Source organism: Cricetulus griseus, chromosome 4 (assembly GCF_003668045.3).
Source record: "Cricetulus griseus strain 17A/GY chromosome 4, alternate assembly CriGri-PICRH-1.0, whole genome shotgun sequence".
Classification (NCBI taxonomy): Eukaryota; Metazoa; Chordata; class Mammalia; order Rodentia; family Cricetidae; genus Cricetulus; species Cricetulus griseus.
In genome coordinates, this window is record NC_048597.1 from 91,085,632 (window position 1) to 91,101,460 (window position 15,829).

A 15,829-nucleotide genomic window follows, 5' to 3' on the forward strand; every position below is an offset into this window, starting at 1 on the left:
GCTTAGGCTTCCAGAATCTTAGCCCAGGACCGCGGCCACCCCAATCACAGAATGGAGGCGAAAGCTTGATGCAAATTGCATGAGGCTTTATTGTAGTTTAACGAGCTAACCCCATGTTAGCTCGGGTCTTTGACCCACCCACCATGGCGGACGGCTAGCAAAGACAGTTCGAAGCCGCTTCGTACAGATCTTTATAGGGCAGCATAAGGGGAGTGTCTAGGGGTACGCACAGGCTCAGGATTGGTGTGCCTCCAGGCTTGGAGGGTTTGCCCTATGTTGATGGTCAACTGGTTGTTATGGCCCATAGGCCCTTCCAGGGTGGCTGCTATGCTCTCTACATCATTGCTGTGTGCTTGTCCGTAAAGCACACCCAGAGCCGTAAAGCATAGCGCCACCAGCTAACTTCTGATTGGCTCCTTGTTAGGCATCTGACTTTCTAGTGACTAACTTCTGATTGCTTCCTTGTCACGAGGCAAGCATCTGACTTTCTAGTGTCTAGGACAAGGTCATAGAAGCACGTGTTCGGCCGTTATGGCTGCCAAAAGGGAAGCTGGTCCCTTCAGTAACATTTCCCTTTAACCCTATTGGACTCTACGTTCTTGCTATCCTATTCACAATAGTCAGGAAACGGAAACAGCCCAGATGTCCATCAACTGACTAACTCCAAACAAAGCAGGCAACACTCCCACTGTCATGGAGGAAGACCTGTTAGAACACAAACAGAAAGGGGGTGAGATATTTTTCTGTAGCTGTGACAAAATACCTGACAGGACAATTTAAAGTAAGGAGTGAGACCACAAACAACAACAAAACTAAACAAAATGACTATACCCCACTCACACTTGTCAATGATAACTTTAAATAATAATGACCTTAATTGGCCAGTCAAAAGACATGGGCTAGCAGAATGGACTAAGAAACAAAGTCCATCTTTCTTTTGCCTAAAAGAAACTCACCTTAGCTTTAAAGAGAGGTGCCAACTTAAAATGAAAGGATAGAAAAAGTTATTCCCAGTAGATGAGACCAGGAAGCAAGCAGGTATTCCTATCTTAATATCTGACTTCAAACTAATCAAGAGAAATAAAAAGAGCTCTTCATTCTAATCAAGGGAACAACTAACAAAGAAGACATTATCATGCCAAATATATATGCACCAAACTCTAGTGCATCCAATTTCATAAAAGGCATACAAGTAGAATTCAAAACAGATTGAAACATGATTTCAATGCCCCACTTTTTCTAATAGACAGGTCATCAGGACAATAACAACAAAAAATAGAATTAAATGACAGCAGGTATCTCTATAGAACATTCCACCCAAACACCAAAGAGTGTGAGAGTGTGTGTGTGTGTGTGTGTGTGTGTGTGTGTGTGTGTGTGTGTGTGTGTCTAAAATATACCATAGCCTGGAATACAAAATGAATCTGGACAAGTTCAGAAATTTTGAAATAATCTCATGTATCCTACCTGACCATAATGCTTAAAATCAACAGCAAGCAAATCTCTACTAAGTACACAACTCATGGAGAATAAACATGAGTGATGAAGAAATCAATTAAATGTAATGGCAGCACACACCTTTATCCCAGCATTAATGAGCAGAGGCAGAGGCAGAGAGGCAGAGAGGCAGAAAGGCAAAGAGAGGCAGAGAGAGGCAGAGAGAGGCAGAGAGAGGCAGAGAGAGAGGCACAGAGGAGAGGCAGAGAGGAGAGGCAGAGAGGAGAGGCAGAGAGGCAGAGAGAGGCAGAGGAGAGGTAGAGGAGAGGCAGAGAGAGGCAGAGAGGCAGAGGAGAGGCAGAGAGGCAGAGGAGAGGCAGAGAGGCAGAGAGGCAGAGAGAGGCAGAGAGGCAGAGAGGCAGAGCAGAGGCAGAGGCAGAGGCAGAGGTAGAGGCAGGCGCAGACAAATCTCTGTAAATTCAAGGCCAGCCTGGTCTACATAGTAAGTTCCAGGACAGCCAGAACTGTACAGAGAAACCCTATCTCAAAAAGAACAAAAACAAAAACAAAACAAAAAACAGAAAAAGTGGGAGGAGAAAAATTTTAATTCCTAGAATTAAATAAAAACTTTTGGTACATACTAAAAGCAGTTCTTTGACAGAAATCTACAGCTTTAAGTGCCTACACTAAAATAAATCAGAAATACAAATAGATAATCTAATGATGCAAATCAGGAACTTGGGGGAAACAAAGAACAAATCAAACTCAAATCCAGTATATGGCAAGAAATAATAAAAAAAACCAGAGCAGAAATTAATGAATTAGAAACAAAGAATTAATCTGAAGATTGGTTCTTTGAGAAGATAAACAAGATTGACAGACCCTTGGCCCAAGAAACCGAGGAAAAAAAGGACCCAAATAAACAGAATCAGGAATGAACAAAGAAACATTACATCAGACACCAAAATATTTAGAATATTATCAGGTAATGTTTTAAAATGCTGTACTCTGTTAAGTTGGGAAATCTAAAAGAAGTAGATGAATTTCTAGGTTCATTCAAACCACAGAATAAACATCTTTGAAGTACCACTATAATAAAAACTTTAAATCTCTGGAGAGATTGAGGAAGATGCTAGAAGATGGAAGACATCCCATGTTCATGGAGCAGTAGAATTAATGCTGTGAAAATGACCAGTCTACAAAAGCAATTTACATATTCAATGCAAGCCCCAATAAAAACACCCACAAGTCTTCACAGAAATAGAAAAAAATCCCAAAATTATTATATAAAACACAAAGATCTGAGACAGTCTAAAGGATTACCATTCCAGACTTCAGGATATGTCACAGAGCCTATGGCCTTGGCACAGAAACAAACATGAGAGCAAGGGGACAAAACTCAAGAGCCAAACATGAGTGCACGTAAGTACAGCTATCTGATATTTGACAAGCATGTCAAATACACACACTGGCAAAAAGACAGCATCTTCAACAAATGTTGCTGAGGAAACTGGGTGTCCACATACTGAAGAATGAAATAGAACTGTATCTTGCACAAAATTTAGCTCCAAAGGAATCAAAGGCCTCACCGAAAAACCCCAAACACTGAAAGTGCTAGAAGAAAACATAGGTAGTACCCTACAGGACACAGCTGTAGGAAAGGACTTTCTGCATAGTATTCCATGTGCCCAGGAATTAAACCCACCATTAACAAGTGGTGCTTCACTCTGAAAGTTTCTGTTTTGTTAAAGAAACATGTAATCGAATGAAGACAAAAGCCAGAGTGGGAGATAATCCCTGCTAGCTATGCATCTGATGGAGGAGCACTATTCGGGATATATAAATAGCTTTTTAAAATTCTCAAGAAAATAATTCAATAAGAAAAAAACTAGAATTCTCAAAAGAAAAAAAATGGCTAAGAAGTATCTCAGCTAAGTATTCATCATCCTTAACAATTAGGGAAATGCAAATGAAAATAACTCTTGAGATCTCATCTCACCCCCAGTCAGAATGGCAAAGATAAGAAAACAACTGACAACAAATGCTATGAATTCTTTGGCAAGGGACCCCTCACTCCTTGTTGGTAGGAAGGCAAATTAGTGCAGCTACTCTGGAAATCAATGTGGAGAACCCTCAAAACACTGAATCTATTATATGACTGGGCTGTGCCACTTCTTGGCATACGTCAAAAGGACTCGACATCCTAGCCCACAGGCACTTGCTCAGCCATGTTCATTGTTGCTCTCTCTAGTCACAATAGCCAGGAAAGGGAAACAACCTAAATGTCCTTCAACTGACAAGTGGATGACACAAATATGGTACATAGACATAGTGGAATAATATTCCGAAGAAAAAGAAAAATCATGAAATTTGCAGGTAAATGGATGGACTTGGTACTTGGTAAATATATTAATTGACCAGAAGGACAAAAGCCACATGTTCTCTCTCACCTGTGGTTTCCAGATTCGTATCTTCAGATAAGTAAATGACCTGGAGTAACCACAGACTGTGGAAGTGGAAAGGGACCATAGGAAAGGGAGGGCGCTCTAGAGAGGGAATAGGAGGATACAGGTGATATAAAAGGGGAAATGGAAACAGGGAGAAGGCTTTAATTGGGGAGGGAGGGTAATACAGAAAACGAAGGAAGAGGGGCAACAAAATCACTAAGGATGTTTGAAAAAGACATAGAGAATTGTTTTATATTTATCTAAAGTTATATATAAAATATATATGTGGCTTAAACAAAATTACTCCCCCTATAAGAGTCATAGACTGTCTAATAAAAATCCCTATACAGGACATGAGAAACTTTTTGAGTTGCTTGTTGGGGGAGCCCAAGAGACTCCCAAAACAATAGGCTATTGCTATTTTCATTTGGGTGCCTCCTAGAAGTTGAAGGTAAGCCTCTATTGCTGAAGACATCATGCCCTTTGGACAAGACACTTGAGCTGGAACTGACCCCAAAGCTTCCTCTCCGAGCACTAGTTTTCACAGTAGTGGAACATGGCATGCAAACTGATAAAGGAGGAAGGCAATCAACAGGCCTAACCCAGCTGTGGCATCTATGAGCCACAACAATGACCAACACGGCAAGATATCCCTACAGGTGCAACAGTATCTTGGCAATGACTGTGATGACTATTTTTGGTTGTTACCTTGACTACATCTACCAGGTGACAAGGAAAGGTGCAAGCTTTGAGTGGGACATGAAACAGAAGAAGGCTCTTCAACAGGTCCAGGCTGCTCTACCACTTGGACTGTATGATCCAGCAGATCTGATTGTACTTGAGGTGTTAGTGACAGACAGGGATTATCTGGAGCCTTTGGTAGATTCCTATATGTGAATCATGGAGGACACCCTTGGGATTTAGGAGTTACCATGCTGCAGACAACTATTCTCCCTTAGAGGGACAGCTCTTGGCTTGCCATTGGGCCTTTAGAAGAAACTGAATATTTGACAATAAGCCACCAAGTTGTCATGTGACCTGAGCTGCCCATAATGAGCTAGGTATTATCTGAACCACCAAGCCATAAACTAAGATGTGCACAGCAGCAATCCACTATCAAATGAAAGTGGTATCTATGTGGTCATGCCTGAGTGGATCCTGAAGACAAAAGCAAGTTATATGAAGAAGTTGCCTGACATGCTTATGGTTTCTACTCCTGTGATGGGGGATGTCCTTCTGTATGCTGTGTATATGTGTTTCTCCTATTGATTGGTGAATAAATGCTGATTGGCCAGTAGCCAGGCAGGAGGTATAGGTGGGGCTACCAGACTTGGAATGCTGGGAAGAGGACGACAGAGACAGAGCCACCAGAGAGATGTCCATGTAGCCATCGAAGGAGTAACATGCTAGAGCATTATGGGTAAGCCACAGCCTCGTGGCAATACATAGTTTAATAGAAATGGGTTAGTAATTAAGAGAAAGCTATGCAGTAAGAAGCCTTAGCCATCAGCCAAACCGTTTATAACTAATATAAGCCACAGTGTGTTTATTTGGGACTAAGGACTGCGGGACCAGGAGAGACAGAAACTCCGTCTGTTATGCTGTCTGCTGCCAAGCACGACCCTGTAGCCTCAAGGGGTGTGCCCTTTGATATGATAGATTGAGGAGGAAGAGAATGTGGGGGAGTCTGGTTTACTGATGGATCTACACCTTTTGCAGGTAGCACACAGAAGTGGACAGCTGCAGCATTACAACCACTGGGACAACCCCGAAAAATGCTTGTGAAGGAAGACCTTCACAGTTGGCAGAACATTGGCCTACACATGTGGTTATACATTTTGCTTAGAAGGAGAGATGGCCAGATCTGTGATTCTTTACTGATTCATAGTCTATAGGTAGCCAATGACTGGCTGGATGGTCAGGGATTTGGAAATAGTGTGATTGAAAAATTGGTGAGAAAGACTTCTGGGGAAGCAGCATGTGGACAGATCTCTTTGGATGGGTAAAAGATGTGAAGATACCTGTATCCTGTGTAAATGATTTTCGAAAGGTGACTTCAACAATCAAGTAGACAGGATGACCCACTCTCTGGACAGACAGCCTCTTTCTCCAGCCTTTTCTGTCATTGCCCAGTGGGCCAAAAACAAAGTGGCCATGGTAGCAGTGAAGGCTACGGATGGGCTTGACAACATGGACTTCCACTAACCAAGGCTGATTTGGCTACAACTATTGCTGAGTGCCAGATCTGCAACAGTATGGCACTATTCTCCAGGGTGACCACCCAGTGACCTGGTGGCAGGTTAATTACATTGGACAACTTCCTCCATGGAAAGGACAATACTTTGTCCTTACTGGAGTAGATATTCATTCTGGTTATGGGTTTGCCTTTCTGCATGTAATGCTTCTGCCAAAACTACCATCCATAAAATTACAGAATGTCTTACCCACCATCATGGTACTTCTGATCAAGGAACTCACTTCGAAGCCAGGGAAATTTAACAATGGCCCATGCTCATGAAATCCACTGGCCTTCCCATGCTTCCTACCACCATGAAGCAGCTGGCCTTATAGAACTACAGAATGGCCTCTTGAAGACACAATTACAATGCCAAGGGGGCCAGTAGCCTAGAGGGTTAGGGCAGGGTTCTACAGAAGGTAGTATATGCATTGAGCCAGCATCCAATATATGATGTGGTTTCTCTCATGGCCAGAATCCACATGTCCAAAAATCAGGGGATGGAAAAGGAAACGGTTTCACTCACTACTATCCCTAGTGACTCACTAGGAAAATTGTTGCTTTCTGTTCTCGGGATCTTAAGTTCTGCTGGCCTAGAAGATTTGGTTCCAGAGGTGGGAGTGTTCCTGTCAGGAGGCACATGAAACATTCCACTGAACTGGAAGTTCAGACTTACTCCTAGTCACTTTGGGGTTCCATTGCCCTTTAACCAACAGGCTAAAAAAGGAATAACACTATTAGGAGGGGTGATATATCCAGATTACCATGGGGAAATTGGATTGCCTCTCCACAATGGAGGTAAGAAGGATTATGTCTGTAGTGCAGGAGACCCTTTAGGGCATCTCTTGGAGCTACCTAGTTCTGTGATTAATGTCAAAGGGAAACTATAACAGTCTAATTCAGGCAGGATGACAAAAGGCACAGACCCTTCAGGAATAAAGACGTGGGTCACTTCTGTAGGAAAAGAGCCAGGACCTGTTGAGGTGCTTGTGAGGGTGGAGGAAATACAGAATGAGTAGTAGAGGAAGGTAATTATAAATACCAGCTGAGGTCATGTGACCAGTTGCAGAAATGAGGATTATAACTGACATGAGTGCTTCTATTTGTTTATAATTTGTTTGTGTGGATATTTGTGTTCTCTTTCCTTAGTTTCCTTATCATGTAATGTAACATCAATTGACACAATATTAGAGGTTATCATACTAAGTTTTGGGATACTAAGAAGTGAACCTTAAAGGACACTGCCCCATGTTCTAAAATATACAATGCATTTGTGATTTATGTGGATAGCTATATTGTGTTAGGCATAATTATGACCTGGTTATTTTCATTTGGAAATTAAGCATGGCAGAAAGAGATGTGATTGTGTGTCAAGCTGACAAGGGGTGAACTTGTGATGGCTATTCTTGGTTATCAACTTTACTACACCTGGAATTAACTAAAAACCCCAAGATACCTGACACACCTGTGAGGGATTTTAGTCGGCCGGATCATTTAGTTAACTGTTCTTTGCCTGTGTGCTCTGGCTCTCACTTCAATGGCATCAGAGCCTATTTCTTTGGAATTCTGGCATACATTAAAGACATCAAGCCCGATGATCTGAACACTACTGGGAACTTTCCACTGGAAGACAGCCATTGTTGAACTAACCAGACCACATCCAGTAAACCACTCTATTAGTTCTGTTCCTCTAGAAAATCCCTACTAACACAGTAACCAACAGCTGTCTAATTGGATGAAGGGCCTAATTAACAGGAGGGAAATCATGCCTGTTACTGGAAACATAGCCAATTACATATGACTAGTGAAGCCATGGATATTGAAGGAGAACCTACAACTGCCACTTTACTAAACCAGCATAATACCTGACCATTCTAAATATTTGTCCTTATACCCACATGGAAGTGTGTATCTCACCCCTCATCACAGAAGATTCTTTTCGCAGCAGTAGGAGACCATTACAGAAAGCCACAAGTAGTCAAATGCAGAGAACACTGGTCATGGGTGCTCAGCTCCAGCCGATACACCTACAACACAATTCTTGCACTTAATACTCAGGAAACATGATGGGGGGGGGGGTGGAAAGACTTAAGAGCCATAAGACCAAAAAATCGGCCATGAGATTGTTCCTTCACCTAAATCTCAATAACATGGCCTAAACAAGACTGGAACAATTCCAATGACATTTGACATTCTAAGGTTATGGGGAAAATCTCACCTCCCCACCCCTAGGAGAAGATCTATGGGCAATTAACAGCTGCATTCCATACAGAAGCAAGGGGAGGACTAGTCTTCCCTAGGGATGAGTCCCCTGACTGGCTATCCAAATACTGAGTGGTCAGCCCCAGAACTTAAACATGCAAGTATTGTACTTATGTGTTCATTTATATGTATAATAACAATGGTTTAAGAGAGAAGGCCCTGGGTTTGAGGGGGAGAATGTGGTCAGACACAAGAGGGATAGAAGAGGGTGGGGAGAAATGATGTTATTATATTTTAACTAAGAGTTGCATGAAATTCTCAAAGAATACACAAAATATTATTTAATAACAGAAAATTTATGTGTGTGCTTATATGCGCACCTGCATGCACACGACCTCAGAAAGCAGATCCCCGGGGCTGGAGTTACAGGTGGCTGGTTGTGAGTCACCTGATGTGGGTGCTGGTCTTCTGGATGAGCAGTAAGCACTCTTAACATCTCTCCAGTCCCCTTTATGGCTTTATACTTTAGTTTACTGTTGCCGATCACTGGGAGTTTTTATATGGCTCCCATTTTAAAACATCTATTGCAATGTGGTATATTTACATAGGTGCTTCATCTGATTTTGTTGTAGTGTTTAAGACTGACCTCACTTTACTGTTGGCACATGTAAGGCAAGCACTCTATAGACTGAGCTAACCTCCTTAGTCCTTTACTATCTTTTATTCTATGAAGCAAATCTGTTGTGATGGTAATCCCCTATTTTTGGTTGTGTAAATTGGGTCACTGCAAAATTCTTTTTTTTTGGGGGGGGAGGCTCAGGACAGGGTTTCTCTGTGGCTTTGGAGGCTGTCCTGGAATTAGCTCTTGTAGACCGGGCTGATCTCGAACTCACAGAGATCTGCTGCCTCTGCCTCCCAAGTGCTGGGATTAAAGGCATGCGCAACTACCACCCAGCTTCCTGCAAAATTCTTTTCTTAAGGCCTTTTAAAGTCAAAGAGTAGGACTCTTTGGCTCAGGTCTTTGACTCTAAAGTCCAATCCAGTTTCTCAAATCGGTACAACTGACCTGAGCTATGATACTTAACAAAATTAAATGCTTGGGGCTATTTCCAGTTTTCATGAAAATATTCTCAAGATCATTAGGAAAGGTTAAAATATGGTTTGACAGAGTACAGAATGCACAAAGTGACTGAGCTATAATGTGACCTGACATGAAATTATGCCTATCATGTCTACAGTTCACTAGTTCCCTACAAGTCCCACCAAAAGGTCCCTGGATCCCAAGAAGTTATGAATCTCAGCGAGTGGAGGTAGACAAAATGAAAGGCTACGTCCAAGTGCAGTATTTAAGTGACTGTTCAAAATCATTTGACTAGAGTTGTGTTACATCAACTAGTGCACAAAGCCGTGTGTGTTTGGGAATCTTCGGGTTAGTCTCAGTAAAATCTAACTTTCATTCTTACTGTAATGAGCTCTCTGCCCTGCAAGTACATAACGATGAAACCAATGCCTAAGGCTGGTAGAATTCGTCTAACCCAGCTGGGTCTCTGTATTGTAAAAGTTGCACTTGTTGAGGAATACATATTTGGGTGGGGCTAAGCTATTAAAAACACAGGCTGCACTAGCACACCCAGGTCTGGTTCCCAGCACCCACATGGCATTTCACAACTGTCTGCAACTCCAGTTCCACGTGACCCAGTGCCCTCTTATGGCCTCAATGGGCCTCGGACCTGCACACGGAGCAGACACATATGTAGGCAAAACAGCCATACGCAATTTTATTTATTTATTTATATTTTTTGGTTTTTCGAGACAGGGTTTCTCTGTGTAGCTTTGGAGCCTATCCTGGCACTCGCTCTGGCGACCAGGCTGGTCTCGAATTCACAGAGATCCGCCTGCCTCTGCCTCCTGAGTGCTGGGATTAAAGGCGTGTGCCACCAACGCCAGGCTCAGCCATACGCATTTTTTTTAAGTTTTTTTTTTAATTTAGCACAAGGGACGAACACACCAGGGTTAAAACACTGGTCTGGGATTCTCGAACACCCTCCTGCTAAATCTGAAGCGCCAAAACCTGGCGTCGTCGGCTTCCACACCTGTGTGAAGTCTCTAACACGCTCGACGGAAGCCAGACGTCTGTCTGTCTGCCTGTAAGGAAGGAGAACTTCCTCTAGGAGCAGCGAGGGAAGGCAATACCAGTCACAGCACATCGCCGTCTAGAACTCCGACTGCAGAACTCACTCAAAGGCGCCGCTGCAAATGAGGCCGGCGAGGACGTCGGCAGCACGCAGCCAGCCCCGGCGCTCGCCGAGCGTACGCAGGCGCGGTCCACGTCTCACGTGCGCGCCAAAGGACCGCGCAGTCGCAGTGGCGGCCTCGTGCGCTGAGGGCGAGGCGTGGACTGGGCGGAGCTAGCCCCCCAGGCGCGCTGACGCAATGGCCCGCGGCGGAAGGGTGCGGACGCGCATGCGCCGCCAGGACTCGTACCTTAGGGAAGGCCGGGCTGCGCATGCGTACTGAGAGGCCCGGTGGTGGTGGCGGCGGCGGCGGCGGCAGCTGTGAGGGGGTTCCCGGAAGATGGTGCTGATTAAGGAATTGTGAGTGGGTCGGTGGGCTGGAGCGAGGCTCCGGGACGCGGGCTGGGGGACGGTCGGTTGGCTCAGTGTGTGGGGCGCTCCAGGGACGCTACGAGCCCCTTACCGGAGCCCCGAGGCCCTGTGCGGAGACGCCGCCCTCCGTGGTCCGCGCCAGGCTCGGCGGCGCGGCCGGAGCTCCCATGGGAGCCGGGAGTGCCCGGCGAGGGGTCGCCCGCAAGTTCATGCCAGAACGCCTGCGGACTCAGTGAACCTGACCCCTAGAACATCTCCCTGACACATCTACCTCTGGTCCCTCACCTCCAAGATGAGGCGACACTGGCCCCACCTGCTTCACCAGGTTCCGATGCGGCGTTAAAACATACGGTGTGGCAAATGAAGACGTCCCCAAGTGCATCGGACTGGCCCCATGATTTTGTTGAAAAGTTGTGGCTTTTCCCTCCTACTCTTCAGCGCTGTGAACATGACAGGAAACTGTGGTGTTAGGGAATGTTCGGCTGTCACACATGAATCAGGGTTCCTTGTGCAATTAGGGATTTCAAGTGTGACCCATTTTGTAGTTGCTCTTGGAAGCCCTCACCCCTACTTTCATTTCAGGTTTTTTGCGGCGGGAGGTGGCCCTAATTTAGCTGTGTAGACAGCTTGTCTGTATTGATGTCTACTGTGTTTAAAAGAAAAAATCACTAACAGTGCCTTTGCTTAACACCGCCCAGGTTCTATTTTCTGCTCATACCTAAATTCTCTCTTGCCCATCCCAGTATCACAAGGCCCCCTTGCTGTTCCTTTGTTGCTCTGCATATAGGTTTGATTCAGTGTCGGTCTGTTTCCGTCTCTCTGCTGTTTTGAATGCCTTTTCCTCAAATCGGTAGCTCACCTTCTCGGGGATTTTGTATTGTTTGTCTTTCTCTGTGTTCTCTCTGTATTGCACAGTATACTCACTGATACCTCCAGCTCTCAGAAACAGTCTTTAGTACTTATAAGATAATCGGCAAACATTTGGTAGGGTTTTTTGTTTGTTTGTTTGTTTGTTTGTTTTTAAGATTTATTTTTGCCGGGTGTTGGTGGTTCACACCTTTAATCCCAGCACTCGGGAGGCAGAGGCAGGCGGATCTCTTTGAGTTTCAGGCCAGCCTGGTCTACAAGAGCTAGTTCCAGGACAGGCTCCAAAGCTACAAAAAAAAATTTTTTTTATGTGTACATATACACCATATTCATGCAGAGGTAAGATGAGGATATCGAGAGGGAGTATGAGCCACCATGTGGGTGCTGGAAATTGAACTCAGGTACTCTGAAAGAGCAGCAGATTCTCTTAGCCACTGAGCCCTCTCTCTAGCCCCTCAGCAAATGTTTGTTAATGAATTAATTGATGACAGATTAATTTGTGTTTGTGTGTGTGTATAGGCAGGTGCCACACCGTACTTTTGGAGGTCAGAGGACAACTTGAAGGAGTCAGTTCTCTGCTCCCATTAGGGTCCTGCTGCTGGAACTCAGGTTGTACTTGGAGGCAAAGTGCCATTTGCCCACTAGCCATCTCTGGCCCCCCAAAAAATCACAACTTTTTGTTAGTGATGGGGAACCTGAAAAAAGGCATACTTTGCTCATAGTACTGAACTTTGAGATTGTATGAAAACTTTCTTCCAAGTAATTTTAACAGTGTATCTTACAAGCATCACCTCATTTGTTCTGGTGGTGGAATATTATGACAGAAGGAGAATTTGAGACAGACAGAAATGGACTTGCCCCAAGCCACATAGCAAGAGAGACGCAGCACTGATTGAACATAGGGTATTTAGTTGTTTTCAATCTGTTAGTTACTGATTGAACATAGGGTATTTAGTTGTTTTCAATCTGTTAGTTACTTGTTTTCGAAATGAGAATTAACTTGAGTTAATTCTTTGACAGTTAACTGAGTGGTCTGCAGACAAAGTAGTCCCAAGTGGGAATTTATACACTATGCATTTTGAAAATCTTCTAAGATTTGTTTTTATTTGTGTCTGTCTATCTGAGTACAGATGCCCATGGAGGCCAGAGGCATTAGATCCAGGTAGAGCTGGAGTTAGAGGTGGTTGTGAGTTGCCTAATGTAGTCCTGTAATGAACTCAGGCCCTCTGCAAGAGCAGTCCCTCTGAGCCATCTCTCCAGCCCTGTCTTGCAGACTTTTACTTTGTAAACATTTAAATGCACTACGTTGGCAAATATTTACCCAACATTTAATTGTTTTAACAGTTTCTAGGAGAGCTGGGTGTTGGTGGTGCACACCTTTAATCCCAGCATTCAGGAGGCAGAGGCAGGAGGATCTCTGAGTTCAAGGCCAGCCTGGTCTCCAGAGCGAGTGCCAGGACTGGCTCTAAAGCTACACAGAGAAACCCTGTCTCGAAAAACAAACAAACAAAAAAGAACAGTTCCAGGGCCAAGTGTGGTGACACATACCTTTAATTCCAGCACTGAGAGAGACAGATCTTTGTGAGTTCTTGGGCAGCCAGGGCTACGAAGTAAGACCCTGTCTCAGACAAAGACAGACAGGAAATGGCTTTCAGGGAAGACTGGACCCTTCAGTCTTCCCTGAATAACAGATGGGGTTCCCGTTAGTGTAAAATCTTGGTTTTAAAGCATTTGTTGCTGGTTCTGTTTGGAAAAACACTGAGGATTTTTCAGAAAAGTTTGTGAAGTGGATTTATCATTCTAAATGTCATAGCCATTTTCATTTTATGAAAGATTTCTCTGAAAGTGTTGTTAAACAAAAGTGGGCATCTTCTGCTAATGTGTTAAAATTACTCAGCTGTGATTCTTTGGTTTTTGTAAAACTTTGTTGAAGACTTCCTTCCTTCAGTCTCTTCCTCTCTAGAGTGCTACATCTTGGTTAAATCCTTTTACAATAACTCTTGAAGAGTCCCTCAGAAGACCTCTTTATCTTATTCTCCATGTTCCCAGCCAACTACAGCTGATCTCTTGAGATCAGCCATAGCTGTGTCACTCTTGGGAAAACCTTCCAGCTCTTCCATTGCTTCATTAATGAGCTTAATACATCTTTATGTTATGTTACAGGCCCCGGAAAATGCTTCCAACCCTCCATCTTTCTTGTTCCCCTTTCCCCAGTTTATGTTCTCTATAGTGAGACAGTAAGTTAGTGTGCACTGTAGGGCAGTGGGTGAGACAAGGATGCTTGTTTATAGAGGAGGGACTTAACAGCAAGTTTGTTTTCCACTGAGAGGCAGAAGTTTGGGGCTTTTCAGACTTTTGTTTGTTCATGGTTTTCAGATCACTGTTACACAGGGAGACAGTCACCTGTAGTAGGGGGAGGAAATGAGGAAACCTGTTTTGTAGAAATAAGGGATTTCCTTGTCAAAAGTCTGGAGGTAAAAAGCGGTATTCTGATAGAAACAATGTAGTTGTAGACTTTGGGTCGTCTTGAACTGCGTTGTAGTAAAATGGAACTGTAAAGATAACCTTTGTGATGTCTGGTAGCACATACCTGGACAGGATCAAACACAGATCCATCTTACACTGGCTGTGCCTTGGGAGAGGGTATGGTATTTGTGAGGAATAAGGCTGTCTCCTTAACAGACGTTTCTGCTTGTTCCAAAGCCACCTTCGCTTACTTTTGTCTCACTTGAATAATTAGGCGGTGGAGGGACTTCTGGAAACATTCATTCATGGACTTCAAAGCATGTCTGTATTCTGAGAGAGCTATCAAAAATAAAATATGCACAGGGTTAGAGAGAGCTCTGGCTAAGAGCACTGACTGTTCTCTCAGAAGATCCATGTTGGGTGGCTTGTGACTCCTGTACCTGCAGTGCCAGGTGACCCCATGCCCTCTTCTCGCTTTTGTGGATGCTTTCTCATACACATAAAATACACTGCACAGAGCCCCGTAGTGGTGGCACACGCCTTTAATCCCAGCACTTGGGAGGCAGAGGCAGGCGGATCTCTGGGAGTTGGAGTCCAGCCTGGTCTACAAGAGCTAGTTCCAGGACAGCCTCCAAAGCCACAGAGAAACCCTGTCTCGAACCCCCCCCCCAAAAAAAAGAAGTACAGCACAGTGTGGTGAATTGATGAATTGAAACTATACTAAAAATTTCATGAGTGTCCTAACAGAATCTACAGACAATGAACTGGTTCATGCTTGCTTACCCTGCACCAGAATCATACCTCTGCATCTGGGGTCCTATGGCAGTGAGGCAGGTAGCCCTCCAAGTTCAACAATGGCAGATGTAGTCTTGAAGTTGAGACCCTTAGAGTCCTAGGCTTATAAACACCCTCACCTGTAAATCACATTCTTGTGCGCTGTGTCATTAGATTTAAAGTTTCAGGCAGGTGGTGGTGGTGCACGCCTTTAATCCCAGCACTGAGGAAGCAGAAACAATTGGATCCCTGAGTTTGAGGTCAGCCTGGTATACAGAGTTCCAGGACAGCCAGGGTTACATAGAGAAATCTCATAAAAAAAACCAAAGGAAAAAAATTGTTGAAATTACGTTGAATCTAGAGATCTCTGTTTTAAAGCCATATCAAAATGTAACATATACTTTTTTCTTTTTCTTTTTAGTCGTGTGGTTTTGCCATGTTCTGTTCAGGAGGTAAGTTTTTTGGTTTGGTTTGGTTTGGTTCTGAGCATCCTATTGGTATGATTTACTGATATTTTAATCTATACTGTTTTTGTAGTATACATTTGCTTTTGTCTTCTTTTTGGGTGCAGTTCTGGGATCTGGACCCAGGTCCTCAAACATGCTAGGCAAGCAGTCTACCAATGAGCTATATTCTCTGCCTTTATTTGCTATTTTATTCCAGCTTCTTTGACAGAATGGACCATGGGTTACAGACAATTGTAAATAAACTTCTGTTATATCATCTCATTTGGGAAAATCTGTAGAAAAATAGTTTAGCTGATGCAGAAATTCTTTTCAACACTGTCCCAGAAA

General features: G+C 43.9%; 1 protein-coding gene and 1 long non-coding RNA gene across 4 annotated transcripts in view; one reads left to right on the forward strand and one right to left on the reverse strand.

Moving 5' to 3' along the window:
* Positions 1-455: 455 nt before the first annotated feature.
* LOC107979398 lies at positions 456-10,646 on the reverse strand. Its single transcript, XR_003485353.2, has 3 exons — positions 10,416-10,646; positions 8,038-8,147; positions 456-705 (listed from the first exon to the last, which is right to left on the reverse strand). It is a non-coding gene; the product is annotated as an uncharacterized LOC107979398 (long non-coding RNA).
* A 141-nt stretch (positions 10,647-10,787) lies between these two features.
* Positions 10,788-15,829, forward strand: part of Pitpnb (phosphatidylinositol transfer protein beta) — a 45,574-nt gene continuing 40,532 nt past the window's right edge. For 2 of the 3 annotated variants that reach the window (XM_027415919.2, XM_027415918.2), the window contains exons 1-2: positions 10,788-10,916; positions 15,457-15,487. In XM_027415919.2, the coding sequence (XP_027271720.1) occupies positions 10,897-10,916; positions 15,457-15,487 (51 nt within the window). In that variant the 5' untranslated portion in view covers positions 10,788-10,896. The remainder of the gene's footprint in view (positions 10,917-15,456; positions 15,488-15,829) is intronic. The other variant, XM_027415920.2, reaches the window with a different exon arrangement.